We start from the raw sequence: 24,848 nt of genomic DNA on the forward strand, positions 1-24,848 counted from the left end.
ATGCTAGTGTAGAACCAGACTGGTTGTCCAGGCACTTCTCAGAATTTTTTAACTGAAAGAATTTAGCACAGATCCAAAAGTACTTATAAATTCTTGTCTCAAAATTTCTGCCTTGTATAATTTAAGTTACTGGCACTAATTCCATTTGCTGCATGCGTGTATTTTTTAGGTGAAAGGACTTGTGAAGCAGCACATAGACTCATTCAACTATTTCATCAATGTGGAGGTATGTTTTCTGAGTGGGAAGAGAGTGGCTCTTAGTCCTCAGAAATGGCACATGATTATCTTTTGTTGTTTTGTGTTTTTTTTCCCCTCCAGATAAAGAAAATTATGAAAGCAAATGAAAAAGTTACAAGTGATGCTGACCCAATGTGGTACTTGAAGTAAGCATGAAATGTTTTCTGTATCGGTAGTACCATCCGGTGCTGTCTTACGGGTTTGTCATTGGCTATGCTTATAGGCACCTGTGTGCTTATAAATCAAGAGAATATTTTCCATGGCTTACCTATTCTTTGAAGCTTCTCTTCTTTTCTATTGAAATATAGGAATATTTAAAGAATAATCATGTGAAGCAGACTAAATAGTCAGCTGTTATCAATACTTTATGTCATAATTTTTTCTGTAATTTAGTAATCTTGTGTGACAGGTGGGAGTTTCTTTTTGTCTATTTGCAAAGGTAACTTGGGGTTTATTGCATGTGCAATTTAAATCTTCATTTTAACTAACCAGAACATAGCTCAAATATAATGAGTTACTTTGGGAAACTCATTAGTAACCAACCTACATTTATCAAAGCATTTTTCAGTAATATTTCATATTACTGAATATGATTTTGAATATTACTGAATATGAATATTACTGAATATGAATATTATTTTCAGTAATATTTCGTATTACTGAAACCTATCAAAAACATTTTTCAGTATATGTAGAATTCTGCTTCCTGAATTTCCTTAAAAATATTTGCCTTGTTGCTCATTTTGGAACTGTTTGTATTACAGGTACCTCAACATCTATGTTGGTACTCCGGATGTGGAAGAAAGCTTCAATGTAACACGACCTGTATCGCCTCATGAGGTATTGATGTTTGCATCTGTGTTTGTTTGATCTTGGGAATGTCTTGGGTACTAGCTGCAGATAACTTTGAGTATGTGCATGCTACCTGAGGTGATACAATGCATGCCATCATCACAGTAGAAGGAAGTTTCAGAGATTTAAACATTGCGTAATGCATTCTTTTATTTTTTAGTTCTTTTTTTTGTGGCATGTTCATAGCTGTATTTGGTGTTTCATGGTAACTGTATTTGAGTGAGTTTCCATGAAAGTGGTGATAAGTACTTCTCCTGCTTAGTCTTGTGGCTCTCCTTATTACAGCTGAAGTCATCACACCACAATGTGGTGTTCTTTGATGTTTTTATTAGCTTTTTTTAAATATTAGCCTTGCTACTGTCTATACCATAGGTCACTTCAGTCTCCCTTTCCTTCTCAGTCTTCTTTGGGAGCATACATCTGATTTTTTTCTTATAGTTCTTAACTCTGAGTCAGAGAGCAAACAAGAAAACTTTGAGAAAACCCAGGTGGAAGTTGATAAAATTACAAGAAACTGCAGATGAACATTAGCTTTATGGGTAGTATATTTAACTTCTTTGCACTGCTGTAAGCATGTAGATTAACAAATGGATTGTGTACTTCTGGAATGAAGATGCATGTTGGAGAGCAGATTCTGCTGTGAACTGACATCAGAGTGTCTGTTGCTTTTGGAACGGTATAAGGTAGCTTCTGTACATACAAGAAAGCTGTAAACTAAGATAAGGTTTAGACTTTTTAGGATTGCTTCCACGTATCTGAAGTCACTCAGTTCTCGTCAAAGATTGCTCAGGAATAAAGTACTCCTGTTGCTATGCTTCGAGATAAATGCCACTGCAACAGAGGTACTGACAGCTTCTTTTTAGCCTCAGAACAGGAGTTGAGCTTGGAACTTTGCCTACAGCTTGTTGTCAACCTGATAAATCAGTTCATGTATCAGACACTTTTTATCTTGCTATGTACACTTGATTCATGAAGTTTGATTGTTTAGTTTTGTTTTTTTTTTCATGTAGACTCTTACCATGAAATACATTCTGCCCTTTGGAAAAAATTGTATTCAGCAAATGCTATAAACCTTGTCTATATGAAGAGAAGCCATACCTTAAAGGCTAGCAAGCAGTCAAAGAGTGAGGCTGGGGAGAGCAGATTAGAAATGATTGAGCCTTGAGCTAGGTTATGTTGTAAATATGTATATCTTGCTTCTCTTGCTATTTGAGGAATTTGCAAACTAATTCTGGGAGTCTTTACAGGAAGTGGTACTGTAGCGAACCTTCTGTAAGACATCTTTAGAAATGGTACTATACAGTGAGATTTGCTCATTCTGTTAATAAGCTAGCACACTCTCTGCCTTACTCTCATGTGTTTTTCTTCATATGACAGCACAGCTCTACAGCTGCTGTGAGTCTTCATGCAGAAATGTCCCTGAGCTGAGTGCTGCTCTCAGAGCCTGTGACACAGTATGGTCTTTGTGTCAGCTCTGAGGATTAGGCCTGTTTGTTTAATTAAACTGTTAAGAAGTTGCACTCTGCAGTGCTGTCCTTTGAAGACAGATCCACTGGCTGCTTTTGAAACATGACAGTATTTGGGGTTTTTTTGTTGTTTTGTTTTAAACAGGGACTCATAAAATCATAGAATGGTTAGGGTTGGAAAGGACCTTAAGATCATCTAGTTCTAATCCCTGTGCCATGGGTGGGAACGCCTCACCATAAACCATGTTGCCCAAGTCTCTGTCAAACCTGCCCTTGAACACTGCCAGGGATGGAGCATTTGCCACTTCTTTGGGCAACTTGTGCCAGTGGCTCACCACCCTCACAATAGCCCAGGTACCATGAAAAGCTTGGTCAAGCTTTGCTTTGCTTGATATCTTTGAGGATTTATAGGAGACAGAGCAAACATGGAATGATTTAAGAGGACCTCTTCAGCTTGTAAGGCGACATCTAACCATATGACTGTTCTCCTTTTAGTGCCGCCTGCGAGACATGACTTACTCTGCCCCGATTACAGTGGACATTGAATATACACGAGGAAGCCAGAGGATCATACGTAATGCATTGCCCATTGGCAGGTAAGGTACTGTATGTCAAGCATCTGGTACTAGTTTTCATTTGGTTCTGTGTTTGGAAGAGGTTTTACTGCAAAGTAAATGTAGGCTAACCTTGCTTCCTTGTTAAAAGAAATAGTGACCAAATTTTCATGAGCAGCTGTACAAGATGTGATTGTCAGGTTCTGTTGTAAGAGCCTGTTTTGCAAAAGCTTCTCGAAATCCCTTTCCTTCCAAAGAAGGGTGGATATAAGGACAGATGTTGTCTATGTTTATACTAATATAAAACCAAAGAGGGAAATATATGAAAGAGCACTGGAGCTGCAAAATTAAAATAATCATGTTTGCTTTGTAGCCAAATTACTTATTCTTTCATACATAATATGCAGAGATATATCTGTAGAAGGTGAATGGTAAAACCAGTAAGGCAAGCATTAGTTCTTCTGCACGAGGTTAAAATCACCTTTAAATTTCGTTTGGTTTAGAGTCAAGGTTGAGCTTTAATGGAGAAACATTAAGGACTTTTTACTGATCTTGTTTTTCTAAACTCTGTCAAATGACTTGTGGTTATTATTTTTTCTTTAAGAAATTAGATGTCCTTCTTAACCATACCAAAAATGCAGAATCCCTGACAGTTCTAGCATTTAGTGAAAGCAGAATTCCATTTTAAAGGCAGTAAAGATGTCTGTCTTTTGTAGACCATATTTCTTAAAGACCATCCCTGCTGGCTTTAAAGTTCAGTGCCTTACAGAGACTATTTACTGTGTGACTGTGCATCTTGCTAAAGGTGGAGTAGGGGTAGGAGAGAAAAGATGCATACTTAAGGAGCTACACTTGTAGTGAAATTTTCAGTTTTCATATTAAAAAAATATACTTTAATTCTGTCGATACAACATGATGCACAACAACGCTTTTACAAAGCCAAGCTTCTATAGGTGTAGTAACAGTTTCTTGTTCTAAGTAATTTCTTAAGAAAAGTCTTGAAAAGACCATCTGAATTTGAGTCCTTTGAATTGCTTCATGGTGTGTGCTAAAGACAAAGAGAAAAGTTCAAGTAAATGGTAATTTTCAACAAAATACATTACCAGTTTCTAGACAAAAGACAGTCTTTAAAGAGTTTATTCAGCCAGGTTTTTGTTCAGAATTTGACTCTTCATATTATTCTCTCTGAATCTGAAGTAAAAGTGTATCTGGTTTTCTTGCAGAATGCCTATAATGCTGCGTAGCTCCAATTGTGTTCTTACGGGGAAAACTCCAGCAGAATTTGCCAAACTTAATGAATGTCCTTTAGATCCAGGTACTTTTGCACTCCTGTTCTTTTTTGCCATCTGTGCTTTTAATTTTGAATCTTTTTCAGCATAGAGCTACCCCATCGCAATATTTCCTGCCACTGTGAAGTCACCATGGGAACTTCTCAACTGTATGCCCATAACTGAAAGAAATGGGCAGGCTGTTGAAAATAGTAAGAAATGGTTGACAGCATGGAATCTTTGTATTTGCAGACAGTTTTCAACCACAAAAACAATATATCAAAATGCTGAAAAAGTTAACAAGTGTGCATAGTATTGTAAAGTGATGTGTTATATGGGAAGAGAGATGGAATTTGTTCAGGAAAATGAAGAGGATCAAGGGAGAGCTGCATATAATGGTGTACTCCAGAGTAGGAACTCTCATTTGCTGTCTTTTGTAAAACAAGAATTATGTGTTACATGATAATATTTGGAATGTAGAGAGGAAATGAAGGGTTATAACAACCAATTTCTTTGGTTTTTATCTGCTGCCTTTGCAGCATGCACTGGACATGTGCTGTGCTTGCTTGTGGTGGCAAGATACTGTGACATGTTGTGATGGACTGAAGGAGCATTAATAACTACAATGTAAGAGATAAATCTAATGTGGCTTATGTGCAGATTCTTTGTATTGTCCGAGATAAAACAAGGGCTTAAAATAAATTTTTAAAAGTAATAGAAATTTATCCCTGGACTGTTGGAGAGAGTGAGTCAGTAATTATGGAACACTTTCTTTATTTGATACCAGGCATCTGGAATGGACGGTTCTTTTTTGATATATTCTTCTCACATGCAACATTTTTACCTGATTTGTAGAACTAACAATTCTACACCATCTTTTAATAAGTATGGTTATCTTACAGGTTTGGGGTTTTTTACAGCTTTACAGTTTTTGGTCTGCCTGTGGGTTCTTTCTTTCTAGGTACTTCCCACATGAAGTCTTAGATCTCAAATACTGTGTGTGAACCTAACAAAAGTTCTGTTTAGTCTAGTGGGACATTGTTTTAGTTATAGGTTTGACACACAGGTGGGACTTTACTCTTTTAAGGGAGAATTTACTCTCCTGTTTTGTTGTTTGTGTACTCCCTGTATACTTTAATAATTTATATTCAAAGGCATAATGAAGGAGGCAAGTAAGGCGCAAGGGTACTGACATGCAAAATCTTTCTTTTCCATTGAATAGGTGGCTATTTCATTGTTAAAGGTGTAGAGAAAGTCATTCTTATTCAAGAGCAGTTATCCAAAAATAGAATAATTGTGGAAGCAGATAGAAAAGGCACAGTTGGCGCTTCTGTTACCAGGTATGGTAAAAGCCTGCAATTACGTACGGAGATAAAGACAAAGTTTATTGTTTTATTTTAAGTAACTGTGTAGTTTTCTTCCTAGTATAGTTTAACAGGAAAAAGCTATAGACGTTCAGTGCCCCTCTCTTGCTAGTGCCATTTTGTCTACTAAAACATTAATCTCAAAATCAGTTAGTACAGTATTCCCACAGAAATCAGTGGGAGTTGCTCATGCACTTGAGGATTTGTCCCAGACTAGAAAAAGTAAGTTCTAATTTTTAACATAGCAAAGTGCACTTCCTAATTGATGGTGTTTGGTCTCATTTTGCAGCAAGTAGCATGAAGTTAGTGCAGTGGAAAGTGGATAGTAACCTTTTGTCTAACCATCTAATTGGTGTAAAAGCTTTTAAAGGCAATTGAGAAGGAAACAAAAATCAAGTATTTTTGTACTGAACAAAAACATCAAGATGTCTAAATTTGGCCTTTACTCCTTGACTAAGTTTTCTCTGTATTTTGTTTGCTTTTTCTTCTTTGAGCTGCATGCTGGTATAAGATGGTTATTTTCACTGTTCAGTATGAGGGCTGTTTTTATTTCTCCAGAAGACTCTCTCACGTATCTCCTAGCCTAGCTACTTTACTGTTCCATTGTAAACCTAGATGAGGTTAAATGTACAATACAAGGTACTGTTATATCTCATTACTGTTATTGCTGCAGTACTTGTGCACAGTGTGAGCTTGCTGTTATATCCAAGTCGATAATCATGCGGAGATGGTTTGGAGAAGTACAGGCTTCTACTTACTTAAGTCAAATATTGACCTTCCCCATCACAGGTGATAGTACCCTGTTGGCTTGGAGTTACAGGGTGATGCCTGGCTGTTCTAATGTAATTTTTAAAGGAGGAGATAGTGGGATTAATTCAGCTGCAACATTGGTCAAGCTTGATAAGTCTTATAGAGGAGATTCTAGGAGTGTCAGTACAAGCTTTGTTGAACATATGTTGGTTGTTTTCTTAACTTCAGTTCCACTCATGAGAAGAAGAGCAGAACAAATCTGGTTGTGAAACAAGGAAGATTTTACCTGAAGCACAACACTCTGTCAGAAGATATTCCCATTGCTATCATATTTAAGGTAATACAGCTGTTATATTTAAGGTAATGCAACTGTTGGTTGGAAAGAAAAGAAAAAGAAAAAAACAAAAAACAACCCAAACTGTGCTGTAGCTGAAGAATGAAGATTGGCAGCAGCTCTCAGAGTTAATACATACAGAAGGACTTGGCAGGGCTTAGGGAATGCAGGCTTTTTTTCCCTGGAAGAAATCTTTATTGTACAGCAGAAGGAGAAAAAGCACTGCATTTTTGTGCAAGGAGGGCATTGGTGTGCCAAGACAAATGCTTGCTACCACCTTACAGCTTTGTAAGGTCCCTCAGCACCACTGTCTGTGCTCCTGTTGCTACAGAAGTCAGAAGGGTTTTGATTTCTTTTGTTATGTTGCAAACTTGTGTTAAGGCTCTTCATTTCTGGTTTTGGTGCCCACCACCTCCAACTTGTGGACTGGATCATCCTTTGTTTCAGATCTGGGGACCTAACGTAGCCATGAGGTCATTATACATGACTTCCAGTCATAACTGTAAACAATACTGATGGCCTGTGGGGAAGTCTTGCAATTCTTAGACTTATTCCTAAATCTGTTAAGATAACTAGCAAGGCTTGCATGTCTTGGCAGTTTACTTCTTCCCCTGTGAATGAGCTCTGCCTCAATCAGAACACTTCAGAATCCCTGTTTGATTCAGGAACAGTCACTGGTATTTTCAGTGCAGTGAATACCTGGTTAGTTATCTGAGCTTTGAAGCTCTCGCCAGTGGGATTTAAGCCTGTGAGAGGCATCTACCCCTCATTCTGAGCAAGAATTGAGTATTTCCCCTGCCAGCATAGCTAGTGATCATGTCTTGGCCCTCATTGTGTGTGAAACTGCTACAACTGCTTTCTCTTGCTCTCTGCTTCTCTCTCATTTTAATTAACCCAAGGGTGCCCACAACTGAAGGCATAATGGTGACTTCTGCCTAGCTGCCCAATATGATTAGAAGCAGACAGGTAGCCCACCTGGGTGTGGTATCAAACACATGGGCTACATCCAATGAAGATGATAGGTAGACATACACTGTCCAGCTGCTGCAGAAGACAGCAGAGCATGGCCAGGCCTTAAGCTAGGACCTTTCCTCCTGGGAGTTAGTAACTTCTTCTTTTCCTATAGGTTTCACTGCTGCCTGTGGGTTTGCAGCCTGGTGCGCTGTGTGTGCAGAAGGAAATGGGTGGCTGTCTTGGAGGCACTATTCACATGGAAGATGGCTTAGGGCACTAAAATGATTCTGACTGGATCTAGCAACCAATAGAAGTAAATCCTACAGCTTCCTTTTCATTTTAGTTGTTTACAGCACTTTAAGTTTGGAAGGTGATAGTCACTCGAGGAATTAAATTGCCAGGAGAGGGCAGCACTTACTCACAGCATCCAAATAGTTTCTGCCAGCAGGGCTGATTTGTTGGCCTTGGCAAGTACACTTTTCTGTATTACCACAGCTCTTTAGCTGATTGAAAATTGTAAGAATCGGTTTTCTTGTAGGAAGTGCTTTGGGGTGTGTACTAAAAAATAGTTTAAGAATTGGATTTAGACTTGAGAAACAAATCTGTTATCTCTGTTTAAGCTGGTCACTTCAAGATGATCGCTTGAAGGAGATCATCTAGTTTTGGTGACCAGTGTTAAAGGAGGTTGAGAAGAATCTGTGGACAGAAATGCACATAAAAGCGTCAGGATTAAGTTCACAACTTTTCATTTCCAGGAAAGTGTTAATGTTGCTCCCTTTGCTGGAGTACCAAACAGCTGGATTCCACCTTCGCTTACAGACTTTTATTACATTTTGTCACCCCCTGCTGGTATAGATAAATACCTGCTCACGCAAGAGTAACTGCTCAGGGTTATTAAGTCTGGGGAGGTGGTTGTTGGGGTTTTTTTAAGCAGCGTTGTACTATTTGATCACCTTCTGACAATGCTTCCTATAATTATTCCCTGTCTATATTTTATATTCTATACCATGTTGCATTATTTTTCATTTATTTATTGAATAAGGGGTTACAGTTGTTAGAAGCTCCTTGCTGTTGTGCCTTTCAAAGATTTCTACTCATTTAATCCAATAGCAAATTAGCTGCACCCACTTCACCTATTCTCAGTGTTCTGTTCTTGACCAGCACTTAACTGTACTCGTGAGTTCTTACTTTGTCTTTAATGACATGGGAACTTTAGGGGTCTTCTGTCCACTTTTGATGAGTGTCCAGCTGGAAACTAAAAATCACAGATAGTCTTTTCAATGGATTCTTAGGCAGGCACCAGCCTCTGATCTTTCTTGGGCATTGCTGTAATGCAGTATTACTTTGTTGTATTTAACTACTAAAAGCAAGGTTAACAAATGCTACAGCTATGAAACTAGAAAATCCCTATCTTAGGGATCACTGTATAGCCTCAGCTCTCTCACATAGTAGTTTTATGCATAGATTTGTTGGAAAAGCAACGAGAATAGTTCCCTCCTACTTACACTAAGCCTTGGGCATGAAGCATGGGACTTCCTCATTACTAGTAAGTGCTGTGATTCTTGTTATGTGATGATACACATCTGCAAGGGTCAAAGTTAAGCTGTACAAGCAGTATAAGGACTGACGTTTTGGTTGCCTTTGCATCCTTTAACAAGTGCTTTTATAATCTCTTATTAAAAAATAAAGGGAGAAAGCAGTGACAAAAATTTCCTCCCAGAGCAGCATTCAGGCTGCAACCAAGTTCCACACACCTCAGTGTTTTGACTAAGAAAATGGCTAGTAATTGGTCACCTAGAGGGGACAGTTTTGTCATGGGTTATCTCTTACTCAGTGGGAGAAGATTAAGCAATTTTAGATTGTCTTTCTAGTCCCACTAGCTTTAAATGGCCCAGTGTCCCTCCAAATGATTTAGGATGTAGATCTGGTCTGGAAAATCATTGTAACTTTGTGGAAAAGAAAGCAAGTATTGGAGATGTATGATCTAAGGTGGATTTAAAGCTACTGCAACTGTAAAGTGGAAGTGTACTAATAGACCTTAGACATCTTTGTCAAAAGCAAGGGCTATGAAGTAGAAAGCATTACAAACACTACCTGCTGACAGAGCGGAGGCCTAAAATTCATAAAGAGCTCCCTAGACTAGATCTAAGAACACTGTTGTGCTTCAGGCGTGAGTCATTGACACAGCTGCAGGGGCAGGACCTGGGCATACAGTGCTCCCATCCTACATTTTCTTTCCTGGTGAGGAAGGAAATACAGGCACGTGAGCTGTTGGGAGGGGTGGAATAGTGTGGGTCTAGAAGTCTTTTAGTCTGGATAGGTGTGGAGGGGGACAGGACTGTGTGGGATCACTCTAAAGGATGCATCTGCCTTGCCCTTCTCTTTTCTAAACGGGAAGCTTGAATGACTTTGTTCTGCTGCTTTGCTTTTCTGCCATTCAGACCTGTAAGGATCTTTGCGATAGACGTATTTGTAGATTTAACAGCTCATTGCGCTGAGAACAAGTGAAGTTGTGGTTTTGTGAAGTTTACCACACTAACACAGCTAACTGAAATTTGATAGGCTGCAAATGGCATTCTAGGACAGAATAGAAGTGTCTGCTCCTCAGGTGTGGGGGAGTTAGTGCTTTGTTGCTGTGCTAGCTTTCTTCTTGAAAGTGACAGAAGTATTTGTGCAGCCCCTGTATGTGTAACTGAAGAGTTGGTTTGAAATAGTGATATAAATTGAACAGTTTTGTCCCCAAAGTATGTATTTGTTGAGATTTCTAAAGGGCTGTTAGCTGCCTTGTAATGGGAAGTAGATGCAACTAATTTGTTTCCTATTCATGGTGTAGCACTGCTTCATTAGTTAATATAGACGTGCAACCAGAATGGTATTCAGGGTGTTCTGAGTTGACTTGCAATCCCAGGAGACCTTTACTTTAGCTGTGTGTCAGTTGTGCACAGGTCATAGGACTGTGTGAACTGTGCATTGTGGGTTTTTAATATGTCAGGCTATGAGCTGCACACGCTTTACCTGGGGGGCTTGAACAGTTTTAGGTAGCAGTGAGCATTAGAGGAGATGTGGAGTATTTGTGTAGTACTTAAGGTGTTTCTATCCTGAAAAACATCAGGGTTAAAGGTGAGGTAATGCTGCTTCTTATGCAGGGAGCTCCCTACATTGCAGGGAGTTAGAGCTGTTTTAAGGTAAGGGGTATTTCTTCTTTTGGGTTTGTAATCTTGATTCGGTAGGCTTGTTTGTGTCCTGAGAGGTGAAGTAAATGGAGGTTGCATGCTGCACCAAAACTGGCTGTGGAAAGAAGAAAGTATAAGTAACCTAGGGGGACTTAAAAGTTGAATTTTACGACCTGAATTGCTAGGTGAAGTATCTTTAGTTTATGTGGGAGCTATAAAGAACTGCACTAGGACCTGCGGCAAAAGATTTGAACAGGGGGTCAAGTTTCATTTTTACAAATGAAACCTGTGTTTGTCTTGGAGCTGTTAAAATGCAGCTCTAGAGGAAGAACTGAATGGTGGTCTTACATGATCCACAGAATTACGGGTTCCCATGGTTGCAGTTTCATAGCTTGTAACTTTTGAATTATGAAAGCTCCAAACCAATTCTGTCTGTGATGTCAACCTTGAACTTCCCTGACATCTTTTTAATCCAGTCATCTGCCTGTCTCCATTCTGTAATTTAGCCTGATGGCCTGCAGAACTACATTCTAGGGAAGTGCCATGGAAACGCCCAGATATCATCATTAAGACACGAACTGGGGGAGGAAGAGCCAGGCTCACATTCTCTCATGTGCTCTCTAATATGCACATGTGTGTGCACTCGCACACGTTTTGGGCAGCAGGAACCTCCCGAGTCCTAGGAAGCAGCTGACCCCATTTGGACTACTTTTCCCTGCTTGAACTCAAGGGTGATCTGAATGTTTGCTTTGATTTGTCTGCCTTCTGTCCATCGACTACTAGTCTTCCAGCCATGTTCTTCAAAAGCCTGTTACTGTCTCTCTCCTCATCCTTTCACTGCTGATGTTATCCCTTTGCAATGTCTCCTTCCCCTCCCCCCGTAAAATCATCCCTTTGTGACATTGCCTTCCAATGAAAAATAAACAAGACGTCTTGTCTCCTGCTTTGCTTTTATGTTAATTCCTTTTCTCTTGACTTTGTCGTAGGATCATGAGCACTGTAAGCATAGGACCCATTCCTACTTTGCATGTACTTAGTGTTTCTGTAACTCAAGCAACAACCCAGAAATAATTTCTTCCTATCCTTTTGTGATGTTACAGACTAATTTCAAAGTCCTTTTTTGTTTTGGTTTGGGTTGGTTTTTTGGGTTGTTTTGGTTGTGGGTTTTTTGTTTGTGTTTTATTTTTTTTTTTTAGAATTGCAGCTTCAGGGCCAAATTTACTAAAAAAAAAGTGTCAAGGATACCATGGTGGGCCTGTAGCTTGCCCTGTAGTATTGCATGTAGGTGGATTTGTGTGTGCAGCTCTGCTCATAATTGTTGAAAGTACCGAGGAGAGAAAATGGATTTACTTTTAAGCTATTGTGTCAGCATATCTTTTTCAGCTTTTAGTCATTGCTCATAAATTAAATTCCCCCAATTTGCACTTATTTAACGATACAACATATATTGTTTAGTGGCAGTCCCAGCCTTTCCCACACACAGATTCAGAATTCTCAAGTGAGTTTGCTGCTGCAGAGTTCAACTAGAAAATCTACATGTGCATAATGATATGTCCTATTCTCATCTTGTTGTCAGATTTCTGGTCAGAGGATTTATCAAGTTAGAAGAAATAATCAACCCTTTTTAATTTATTGTGGCTTTCAGGTTTTTTAATGGGTGGAATAGCAAAGTAAAACTGCAGATTGACTTCCTGTCACACACACTTGCTTTGTTCACTTGTTAAGTTACTCTTATGATCTGGTTGCCATCCAAAAATCAACTGGATGGGCAGAAATAGGGTGGTATTTATAAGTTTTATTTACTCTTGGTATATGTGCCTGGTATGGCACAAAGATTCCCTTAATTAAATTTTGTTCTTCTGCAGGCTAAGTGCAATAATTGTATGAATCCAGTTGTGGTTCCTAAACTGGTTTGCTGATCAGCAAGTCCTAAACACATGGAAAATGACTATTGTGAAGCTTTCATATTTCTGTAGAGTTTCTGGCTCTCAGGTCATGAGGGATTTTGTTAACTACCGTGTGACCTTATTTAAAAGGGTGAGGAAGAATAAAAATGTTGAAAAATAGAGATCTGAACTACAGTAAGATCACTTGGGAAAATTCTGGCACTGAAAAGAGCCTTGAGATCAGAGGGGTTACTACTCAGTGGGAGCAAACCACAATTAAACTTTCATCTGGTGAAGTAACTGTATCTTTATTTGGCACTCAGGTCTGTCTGAGATGGTGGAATTGTGATCTGTGCTTTGCACTAAAATGAGAATGTTCTTACACTGGAGGTGTGCTACTTTTGCACTGCTTTTAATTTCTAATAAGCCACATGGTGAACAGGCAGAGTTTGAAGTTAAAGGAACTTCAACCAACCACTTCTTCATTGAAAAAGAAAGCAGAAATGAAAGAAAAAAAGAAAACAAATAGCTGGATACTTCACAATTAGAGCAAGGGTTTTGTAAGGGGATAGAGCTGGCTAGGTGCTAAGCAAAATGGCACCCAATGAAAGCAATAAGAAGGGAAGGTATTTGGGCATTTTTGAGGAAAATGTGACTTTTTGAGGCAATGCCAGTTTTTAATGAGAACCAGAGTATGAAGGTCTACATAGGCCATGATTTACAATGGTCTTTGTGGCAGGCAGTTTGAGGAGTACTACGAATGTAAACGTAACTTCCTCACAAAGTTCTGAGGAACGTATTCCCACTCAGCCAGAAGAGGTTTAGTGAGATAATTCCGTTTCTTGATATGGCAGAGCTCCAGGCAAATGTGTGAAGGGGGGAAGCTTTAGCACCATCTGGAATCCACAAGGCCTTCACTGTTGGCTGCCACCTTGAAACACTTACTGATAGAGAGATTTTTCTAAACCTGTTAAGCGCTTTCTTAGTTTATTAAGCTTTTTCCGCAGTATAAAGTCTAACAAGATGTCCAAGGATCAGTGAAATAATAGGATGGCTTTCAAGAGGAATTGTGTAGTGAAGTCATCCTCTAAATGTAAGGAGCTGCAAAGGAGGTAAATTGTGTTTCCCAAATAGGACATGCGGCTTAGTCAACTGAGTTGACAAAATTGCTTGTGGTAAGAGACCGTGTGTAATCTTCTAATAAATTTCAACTTCCTTTATTTATTATAGATTTTTGCTTGGTTTTCATTGTTGCATGTATAAGGTTGTTATTACCTGGTATTTATTTATTTTTCTTCGGAAAAATAGATAGGATTTAACTTCTGTCAGTGAAGGAAAAAAAGCTCTCCAAAAAGTATGTGTGTGTTTCTGCTGCTTATCAAGAGTTCCATTTAGCTAGAGTTCTTCCGTAGCTAGAATATGTGCTGCCAGTGCCAGATGGCACAGTTTCTTAGAGAAGAAGTAGCTCTTGCTTAGTAGTAATGCAGACAAACAATACCAAATTAGCATAAGCAAATGTCAGTGAGTTAACATAAAGCCTGTGCTATTTCTGTCTTTTCTTCTTTTCCTAGGCCATGGGTGTTGAGAGTGACCAAGAGATTGTACAGATGATTGGCACAGAAGAACACGTGATGGCTGCATTTGCTCCTAGTCTGGAAGAATGCCAAAAAGCTCAGATTTTTACCCAGATGCAGGTGTGTCCTTTCACATGGCCAAAGACCATAAAAATCTGAAGACAGTGGGTATTGACCACTTTGCTGTGTCAGCAATTGACATACACTTTGTGTTTTGAGGTTTCTTTGGGGGGGGGGGTTGTGTATTTTAAGCTGAGAGTTTTAAAGGGGATGGGACTTGTCAAAAGTGAAGCTTTTCTTTCATTTCCCAACTGAGAAAAAAAACCCAAAGTCAAGAAATGGTTCGACTTCAGAAAACCAGGGTTATGTTTTATAATGTATGGGACAAGAAGTTGATGTCCGTAAGATTATGGGGTTTTGTTGAGGACAATTCCTGGTTTTTAAGGTGTAATTGCATGCCCCATTTCACAGAAGCCCCACTGTTGGGATATGACCATTTCATTGAGAGTAGATGTTCTTCTCCAATTCTAATTTCTTGTATAAAGTCCACTATAATAGCCACCTTCCATCCTACTAAAGATTTGCAAGAATTCTCTTCAGGTCATGTGTACTTTTATAATTAGCCTGAACACAGGCCATTTTTCTGGCAGCATTTGCATCATGTACATACTAATCTGCTAGAAGATTAGTCTTATTTCTGCTATTTCATTGTAAACTTTATCAGATCTTCCCATGTGTGATGTTGAGTGTTGTAAAGTGAACATCCTTCTAGTTTGCGTCTTCTGGGGCTTTTCAGGGATAGAGGTAGCGTCAAAGCCTCCTAATTCAAAGTCGTAAGAGTAAAATGATGATGCTGGAGGAACATAGGGAAGTGTGAAGCATCCAGGAAAATATTAAAAACAGAAATACAGAAGTTGATATGTGCATGAAATGTCAAATTAAATGAAAGTGAGCTATTTGCGGAAGAAGGTAACAGATGGAAAGGATACCCTGTTATTTAGTGGAGAGGGTAGTTCTTTGACGTAAGGGGCATGGCTTCATGTCCGGTCAGTAACTTCCTGTGTGGACCTGGGTAGTTTCTTTCCCTCATCTGATCCTGAATTCTGGAGATTGATTCAATTTCTTGGACAACTGACAAGAGAATAAGAATCCTTAATCGTTGTACTTTTTGAGGCAGATGTAGGTACCAAACAGCAGTGTTTGTTCCTATTAAACAGTGAGTGCCACCTCACAGTTTAATATCTGAATAAATCTTAGCAAGTACACAAAAGGTGGAAAGTCAAACTGAATAAACTAGACATCTCTGAAATTTCTATAATCCTTTTTCCTATCTCTGCAATCTCCTTTCTTTTAGTATTTTAGTATTGCTCTTCCACTGCTTCCCATTCTATTTGGTAAACAACATGTTATGTGTTTACTGTGTTAATTTTCAAGATTTTTTTTTTTTATTAGCCTCACTCAGATGTTTCATATTTTGCTCTTTGTTTGGAGTTTGCATCGTCTGTAGAAAGGGGTTGTACGGACTGATGAATACATACAAATCTCCATGCATGTGCGTATTTGCATAGGTTACAATTCTAACATTGACTCATTAATTCCCACCATTGACAGGCACTGAAGTACATTGGAAATAAAGTACGAAGGCAAAGGATGTGGGGAGGCCCAAAGAAAACAAAGATGGAAGAAGCACGAGAGCTGCTGGCATCAACTATTCTGACCCATGTTCTTGTATGTAATGTTGGGTTGTTTTTTTAAAACTGATGTAAATTTGCATGGGTTTTTATGGTGTGAGCTTTGTTGGCAGGGGAAGATGTCTTTGAATGCTTAGTATCTGAGATAAAGTAAATCATCCTCAAAATAAGGGGAAAGATTAGGATTGAGTCAAAAGTAATTTTTATGTTTATGAAATGCTGTACCGTTGAACTATGTATCATACAATGCATTTTTGTCTGCATAGTCAGGCATATCAGCTGTTAGTTCAGGTCTTATTCTCATGATCTGTACTTTTATTCAGATATGTTTTCATTTACTATCTGTTTCCATGCCATTATTGTTTATTACTTTTAGTTTTTTTTAAGAATGTAGTGTGCACAAATCCCTTTTGTAACTCCTCAGTCAGATTACTCACTGATTTAAATGGATATGTTTGAGTAAGAAGTAAGGAACTGATCCTGAAACAACAGTATGTTTTCAGTTTTGTTTTGTTTACAGGTCAAGGAATTCAATTTTCGTGCCAAGTGCATATACACAGCAGTGATGGTGCGCAGAGTAATTTTGGCTCAAGGAGAAAATAAAGTAGATGACAGAGACTACTATGGAAATAAACGTTTGGAGTTGGCAGGGCAGGTGAGTTTTTACTTAAGAGTGAGTTTTTACTTAAGCTTTTCTTACTGTCTGCTTTTAAAAGATGCAAAATACGGAGCATCCCTGTCTTCTTGACTGAAGTGGTTTTCCTCTCATTTTATTTTTGTTGTTTTTTTTTCTGTGTTGACTCATAGATATGCTTCTCTGATTAAGAAATTATGTCCTCATTTCTGTATTGCGTCTTTATACCATATGAATGGACAGAGCAGTGTAAATATGGTATTCATCCTAACAATGTTAGTGCCAAAAAGGCAGCAGTGAGATCCAGCGTCCCTGCAACTAAGCAACTGGGTAATAGAATAAACTGGAGCCAAGTAGGTGGCTGTGTGTCAGCTCTAGGCTCTCCCACTATGGGGAACCCAGCTTGTGTAGCAGCTCACAGAACAACCACTCAAGCCTCCTGTAATTTGCAGAAGCCCATAAGATTGCTTATTTGTTGTCATCTGCTTTTCTGGTCTCTAGAGCAGAATGGTTTAAAGTTGGCTTAAGCAGCTAAATGAAAGTGGATTGTGTGGACTTCTCTGCTTGCAGAATTTTGACACTGAAGGTAGAAGTGAGAAAGGTCTGTGAAGGAGAGAATGGTTTGAGGTGTTTGACTGGCAATGTTCTTTTCCAGAGAGGGTGGCAGTTAGCTGTTGGCCAAATTATGTTCTCATAATGCAGTGGGAATTTTCCTGTCAGGTGAAGGAACTGCTTCTTTACCATGGCATGGATTTTTCCTTTCTATGTGTGATTATTTGATTAACTAACTTAGTTTAGGATTGGACTAATTTACTGTGCTCTGATTTAACTTAAGTTGGAGTTTTGGTAGTCAGTATAATCTCTGGTTATTGATCATGCATCAGAACCTCGGACAGGTATACATAATGCACCAGGTTGGAGAAACTGCATCTCTGCTCTCCCCATGGTTTGCATTGGGATTTCTGTTGTAGCACAAGTAATAATATGCATTCATTTTTGTTTGTATCCAGTGGAATTTCTCATCTTCTTTTACTTTTTAAGATGTGTGATTGCATATTGTCTCATGCTTCTATTCACCTCCCCACCCTGCCCTGTCCTCCTTGCACACATGTGAACACACACACAGAGTGCGCAGTCATTTCAGAGTAAAAACACATTTCAGAGTAAAAACACATGGTTTGCTTCCTAGTTCTCTAAAGGAACTAAGATGATGCTCTTGAACACACTCTAAGCACAAATGCAAGGGAAACAAAAACCCCTCTTAACCTATTGGGAAAAAAAAATCCTTTCTTGAAAGTAGTGTGTTTACTGTTCATCTAACTTTTGTGCTGAAGCAGGACATATTTGTAAAGGTAAGGAGTGATAAGAGGACATTAGTGCAATATTCTAATGGAGCAAATATTTTAAGCTGTAACAGATTTATTTGGATTCTGGTGTAATGTATGACTGTAATCAATAAAATTAGTTGTTGCTTTGACATCGTATTGTTCTTATTTAACTGGATTGAAGGAGTAATTTGTTTTTTCCCAATATTTTTAGAGGCAGAAGGCAGAGCAGGTAAAAGGTTTTCTGCAAGCTGTATGAAAAAGGCCTCAGTTGTTAAGAACCAAAGTCCTTTTAAATTAACTGGGAAGAGATTTCAAATGTAGAGGATCATAATAACAAAGCCAGTGCATTTTTTTTCTGCATCAAGGAGAACTGTGCTGGGGTGTGTGCGTGGTGTGGTGTGTTGTAACACTTGATTAAGAGTAGTTCTGGCTCCCCTGTGATATTTTAAAAGCTCATTTCAAACTGAACACTCTAATTCCTCTCTGCCACATTATCAGTGTAATATTAATTTGATTGGATTACAGACTATAAAATGTAGAGATTTTTTGCTGGTTTCTAAATGTTTGTGTTTAGCTAAGGTTGCATGGATAAAATGGTTGGTGCAGGGTATTTTTTGGGGGGGAGGGGGTGTGGGGGGGGGTGTGTGTGTTCTGTTTTGAAGGGTTTTTTTAATGCCAGCATGTTCCTGGAATAAAAATCCTGTTGATTTAAAATTTTAATAAAGACAGAAAAAAGATTCCCATGTGAGGAGAAAAACATAGCGGTCTAAACAATGTGAAGACATAAAAGGCATTGTGTTTATAAAAATGTGTGAAAACAATAGCTGCTAATTTCACACCCCATGGGACAAGAGAGTATGAAATGTGCTTTAGCTTTAGATAACAGAGTTGTATCCGCTAGCCAAGCTAGTTTATGGAGCTTTTTCATAGTCTTTCTGCCACTAGAGGCTCGGTAGGCCAGGTGCCAGCTGAGGTGTTAGCAAAACCTACCGAATTCAGGCTTAATCTTTTCACCTACCTTTTCTCTTCCCTTAATGTGTTCATTATTTGCTAAGCATTACTCTGTTCTTTGTCCTCTTTTTTTTTTTTTTTTGTTTCTAATGCAGCTTGCTTTGTATGGGTGAGATATGGAACAGCACCAAAATCCGGCACCCTGGAAAGCAAGGGATTTCTACCCTGTGACAAAAGAATACCGCCTTGACTTCAGAGATTGCCTAATCCCAGCTGTTCTGATAATATAATTAAGGCTGCCTAATGTCTTTAATTTTGCAACCAGTTTGTGTGAAAAGGAGAATTTGGCACTCTAAAGGCTTAAACGCTAAATAGCAATCTCAAGGCGCCTAATTAGAATTCTCTGACATTAAGCTAATTGGTGAAACTGTATTTCAGCAGCTTAACTTCTTTATTAATTTTTCTTAGCATTTTCAATGAAAATCAATTGATGAGCTGTCAGTATTTTTTTTTCTGAAATATAATTTGCTCTTTAGTGCTCCTGTCTGAAGCAAGCTGAAACGCCCTGGACTAACTACGAAATCCATTGAATATTATCACTGGCATTCCATCCTTTTTCTTTAATCTCTTGCTCTTGACCTAAATAATGCAGTTGTTGTGAGATTCAGCTTTGCCAGGTAGTCAGAGCTCTTACAGACCGCAAGTCTGGGAGTGAAATTAGCAAACTGACGCCTTTCAGACTGGCAGATAGTAGCAAGTTTATGTACTTGGGGTGTAACTTACTGTATTAGTTCAGAGAAGAGGAAGGATGGTGTGGCTTTATAATCGCTGTGGCATGTGGAATTTGGGGATTTTTTGCAATTTTATGATCAAGAAATCACATATGAGAAATTTTCTAAAGTGAATTTTTTGGACGTTCTATTGAATGTTTTGTTAAATGTTTAAATTCTGCTCAAACCTGTTGAGATCAAATGTATGCCATGATTGAGTTCAAAAGAGTCTAGTTGTTATTTGACAAGACATCTTAAAACTGTGCAGATACTGGAAGGTTGCTATGGGGTCTCCACGCAGCCTTCTCTTCTCCAGGCTGAACATCGCAACTTTCTCAGTCTGTCTTCATACGGGAGGTGTTCCAGTCCCCTGATCATCCTCATGGCCCTCCTCTGGACTTGTTCCAACAGTTCCATGTCCTTTTTATGTTGAGGACACCAGAACTGCACACAATACTCCAGGTGAGGTCTCATGAGAGCAGAGTAGAGGGGTAGGATCACCTCCTTATGTCTTACGTGTTCCTTATATCTTGTAGGGTAGACTGTTGAAGATAATTGAGTCTTGCTCTCCATGAATGCCATTGGGAGCATTTCTTGCAAATCACATATCTGCCTTGAGTTCTCAGATTTTGTTATATTTTTATTCTTAAATGCATTTGTGATGCCAGTGAGAAGAGTAGCTTATAATTTAGTTAGTTAGCTGCTTTACAGTGTCATTTGCAGAGTGCTTTGGTCAGCCTATCTGAGGCATGTAGACAGAGGCGAGCAAATGAAAGCTAGAGACCCATCACAGTCACAAAGAAATGAGTGGTTTGCTTTCTTATTTCCAGAAGGTGAGGAAAAGTTTGGGTTATGTCTGTTGGAGACAGTTAAAATTCAGTTTAATTCTGCACATACAAAGTTAAACAGTGCAACTGACTCTAGAATGTCTTAGCTTGTGGTGGCTGAATACCTAGTTTGTTCAGCCCTACAATGCTTTGTATACTGGAAACTATTGTTTCTGGCATTGGTAGCTGCTGCATTTGTAGTTCTTCTGACACTTAGGAGCTGCTGTAAAATAGAGTCCCAGGATGGGAGAGCCATGCTTTAGAATTCACATTCCTTGCTTGCAAAGCTAATCATCGTGAACACTTAAAATGTATCATGTAATGCAGATTTAAGTGTTTTGGGAAGCTGTTAGTGTCTGCAAGGAGGTTGAACAAACTGCAGAAGCAAGGCATATTGGAGAGCAAAAAAAAAAGATCACAAACTTTGGTAGCCTTTTCCTTTTATTTATTTTAAGGACTAGAATTGATTAGTATACATCTACAGGAAATAATTGGGTTAAATTGCAGCACTTTTAAAAGGTTGTATTGCTGTTTGTTTTTTTGGTTTTGTTTTTAGTTCAGTTCTGCTGTGTTACATACCTTCTTTGCTTAAACTGCAGACTTTACTCACATAGCAGTGATAGTAGCACTTCTAGAAAAGGATGTTGAATCAGGTGGACTCTGTGGCTGTAACTGGTTTTGCATAGATAGTGATGGGCAGAAAGTAGCAGAGTAAAAGTGTATCTGAGTGAGGAAGCTGCCTCCATAACCTGAGATACATCTTGCCAGATGTCAAGAGCAGAGATTGCTTCTGGGCCCCTACAAATGCCTCTTTTAGTTCTGCTTTTCCAGAAAGAATGGTAACTGTGCACTTCTTGTGCTTCGGTCTGCTCTTGCAAACTGTGCACTGCTTCCAGACTCTGCTGCTGAGTTGCTTGCCCTAAGGGCCCATTAACTGTTGCTTGGGTGTCTGTCTTATCCATTTTAAGTAGTTCCTAGGAATGGGCACTTTAAGTTGCCTTTTTTCAGTTTTAATGATAGAAAATCTCAAAGTGACTTTTCACTTATTTCTTTACTGCAATTATTCCATCCAGTATTAGAATAGAAGCTGGTCTTGTCTTCAAATCTTGTGCATAGTTCAGGGTTGTACATTTAGGATATTAAATCTTTAAAAGCTTGTGACAAGTAGATCAGATGGATTAGAATGTGATAGTTTAGGAAAAATACTGAATTGATAGCATATTGATGGGTAGGCTAAGATATTGTGAAGGAAGAATTAAAACAAACCAGAAAAAGATGACTGTGTAGGCTTAGGCCATTCTTCTACTTGATTTGCTTTCTATTATAATTTCTTTGATATTGCAATTTAATTTAACAAAGCAAAAATCTTGTGAGAAAAACATCATTTGAGAAGCAGAGAGGATATTTTTTTAACTGACAAGAAGTATATAGGTAGAAATATTAAATGTATTTATGTCATCCCCACCCTCCCCCTATTTCCGAGCCCTGGAGAAGTATAATTTTTGCCTTAATCCATTTTTTTTTTATTTCCAGCTTCTTTCTCTCCTATTTGAAGATTTGTTCAAAAAATTCAACTCTGAACTGAAAAAGATTGCTGACCAGGTAATCCCCAAGCAACGTGCAGCTCAGTTTGATGTTGTGAAGCATATGCGTCAAGACCAGATCACCAATGGCATGGTCAATGCCATCTCCACAGTAAGTATTGTTTTCATTCTAGTATGTAAAGTTTTTCCACCATAGAAACCTTGTAGAGCTAGATGATTTTTGAGGTCCCTTCCACCACAAATGGTTCTATGATTCTGTGGAAATGTATAAATTTTGTTCTGATGGCTGCCATCTTTGACCATAAAAGCAATGCTATTTAACATTCTTTACAGATTAAAATTGCAAAACTCCATCATGGGCAGGGCCTTTGGAACTCACTGAAGAATCATTAATCATCAAACCACTTTTTATTCCACCATTTATTTCAAAGTGATGTTTTAGTGTTTGTGAAGGAATGGTAGAAACGAGTAGATTTCAGATAGTGATCATATTGGTATTTATCCAACTTGCTGCCTTCTAGGTTCTACTTGACTAAGTGATTCATGGTATTTTTTGATTACCTGGATTTAGCTAGGGTCACATTACATGATCTGTCTGAAAGGTGGTTGAAAAACAGCAGGAAAACATCATGAACAGAAGATAACTGGGGTAGGGATGTAGGCAGAAAACCCAAAACCAACCTGAATTTTGAGCTCTTTAAGGGTGGCGTCTTTTTGTTGATACGAAATCACTAGTATGAGCAAACTTGCAGCGTAGAAATAAGTACTTCTCTGCTAATGATACTGAAGTATTTAACAGGGAAAACTGCTACATGCAAAAAAAAAACCCATACTTAAACCTTTAAGTATTTGTCTTGATTAGATCTTAGCCTGTGTCTGCCTTTACCAGAATGGATATTTTCATTTGCGCCAGTGGGCAAGAATAAAAATACAATTACTAGCTTTGTTTCTTACCTCACACATCTGCAAGAGTGATTTGTGAGATGGTTCCTGAAATCTAGCTCCTAGCTTCTAAGTGACTTTGAAATCCACGATTTTTTAAGAAATTAGATTAGTCTGAATATTTTAGTAGCTGGTAAAAATTGTGCAACTTAATTTTTAATCTGTGGAACCCTTCAGAGGGCTTTTCTGCTTAGCGTGAAACTGAGTTTTTTCTTCAGTTCTTGTCAACAAAATTAGCTATACAAACTGCATCCAAAACCACCAACAGTCTGTTACTTACAAATCCCAGTGTTAAAGCTTATCACTGTTTAATTTTATGAGTGCCCCAAATGTAGTTAAATCTGTACAGTGCACGTAACCAAAACAATTGACAGATTTGTTTCTCTAAATGTTAGTGCTTTCTCCTAGCTGGTGCCAGTTTTTCCATTTGGACTGACAGAGATAAATCTGCAAACTATTCAGTACATATTGTAAAGTCTTCCTTCTTCCACTATCTTTGGACTTTTGTTTTTTTACTGCCACATAAGCAGTTAAACCCCATCTGCTCTTAAGCATTGAAAATAATTTCTCAGGAACAATGCCCAGTGCATACTATTCAAGAGATTAAGCAAATACCATAAAAATCATTCTTGGAAATGACAACCTCCAGTCTCTCCAGAATGCTTCAATGATAGTCTCAAAGAACATAAAATAACTCAGTAAATTCATAATTAACATCAGAAGCATGCAAAAGCATTCATAGCGCTTCTGCATCAACTGTATGGTGGTGTTCAATGATATTTGCTATAGGTCTTTTTACCCTGGAAAATAACAGAAGAGAGGGTAGGTCAGGCAGTAACGCCACAGGCCTAATTTCAGCATCTGCAGAATCATCCAGTATCGCCGAGAGAGCAGCTTTCAGTTCATAGGAGTTTTCAGTACGAAGTTCTCCACTGGGGATGGTCTCACAACAAATTAGCAGAAGGCAATCCTTGGGAAAGTGTTACCTTTGAGATCTTCATTGCATTTGAACTGACTGGTGACATGGTGGCTGGGGTAGTTAGTAGTTGGGACAGAAACTTGCCCTATCTACTGACTCAGGTGTTGGAGCTGTATATGGAGTAGATGTCAGGACATCAAAACTTGTAGCACCAAGTTTCAAGGTCTTACAGTAGAGATTATTAAATCTGCTTGGCATGGAGACATAACTGTGTCCTACAACATACGCTGAACTCCTCTGTCATCCTAATTAAACCCACAAGTGATACAGCATGTGATGATCCTCAAACATGAAATCTGTGGCCATCCCTACCAGAGAAGTCAGATAAGCCTAATGCCCCCCGCCCTTCTTCTATGAGAAGATACATCAGTGAGTCTTTTTCTTCTGGATTCTAAAAGACTTCAAAAGCATACAGATGCATTTGATGTCAGGCTTGAATGCTTGTATTTCCTACGAAAATAACAAATCATGAAAAAGGTGAAACTGAAACTTTGTGGGATCTATTGTAAAAGTGTGTTTCACTCAAAATAGCTTTTAAAAAAAGAATTAAAAAAAGTCTATAAAAGTAGAACAGGAAATAATTTAATTTAGCTAAACTTGAGTATTCATTTAGCTGTGAGGGACACAAGAATCCTGGTGTGATTGAGTATATATTAGCAAAAATATCCTCTTATCTGACAGCAGTTTTCTGTTTAAACTTAAAAATACTTAGTACAAGTATGTTAGAATTAGTAGTTTATATGCAGATAAGTAATTAGAAATCTGTTTTA

At 38.4% G+C, this 24,848-nt stretch overlaps 1 protein-coding gene across 1 annotated transcript in view; it reads left to right on the forward strand.

Annotated features, from left to right (window-relative positions):
* The window catches only part of POLR3B (RNA polymerase III subunit B), a 74,024-nt gene that overhangs the window by 3,626 nt on the left and 45,550 nt on the right, over window positions 1–24,848 (forward strand). Inside the window, exons 3-13 of the mRNA XM_061445043.1 lie at window positions 170–226; window positions 319–383; window positions 1,002–1,077; window positions 3,051–3,151; window positions 4,333–4,424; window positions 5,600–5,717; window positions 6,720–6,828; window positions 14,410–14,532; window positions 16,024–16,140; window positions 16,624–16,758; window positions 22,147–22,308. Coding sequence (XP_061301027.1) covers window positions 170–226; window positions 319–383; window positions 1,002–1,077; window positions 3,051–3,151; window positions 4,333–4,424; window positions 5,600–5,717; window positions 6,720–6,828; window positions 14,410–14,532; window positions 16,024–16,140; window positions 16,624–16,758; window positions 22,147–22,308 — 1,155 coding nt within the window. The remainder of the gene's footprint in view (window positions 1–169; window positions 227–318; window positions 384–1,001; window positions 1,078–3,050; window positions 3,152–4,332; window positions 4,425–5,599; window positions 5,718–6,719; window positions 6,829–14,409; window positions 14,533–16,023; window positions 16,141–16,623; window positions 16,759–22,146; window positions 22,309–24,848) is intronic.

This window comes from Pezoporus flaviventris, unplaced genomic scaffold, assembly GCF_033815535.1.
Source record: "Pezoporus flaviventris isolate CSIRO_AGI_PZ_B2104156 unplaced genomic scaffold, CSIRO_AGI_Pfla_v1 ptg000002l, whole genome shotgun sequence".
Lineage (NCBI taxonomy): Eukaryota > Metazoa > Chordata > Aves > Psittaciformes > Psittacidae > Pezoporus > Pezoporus flaviventris.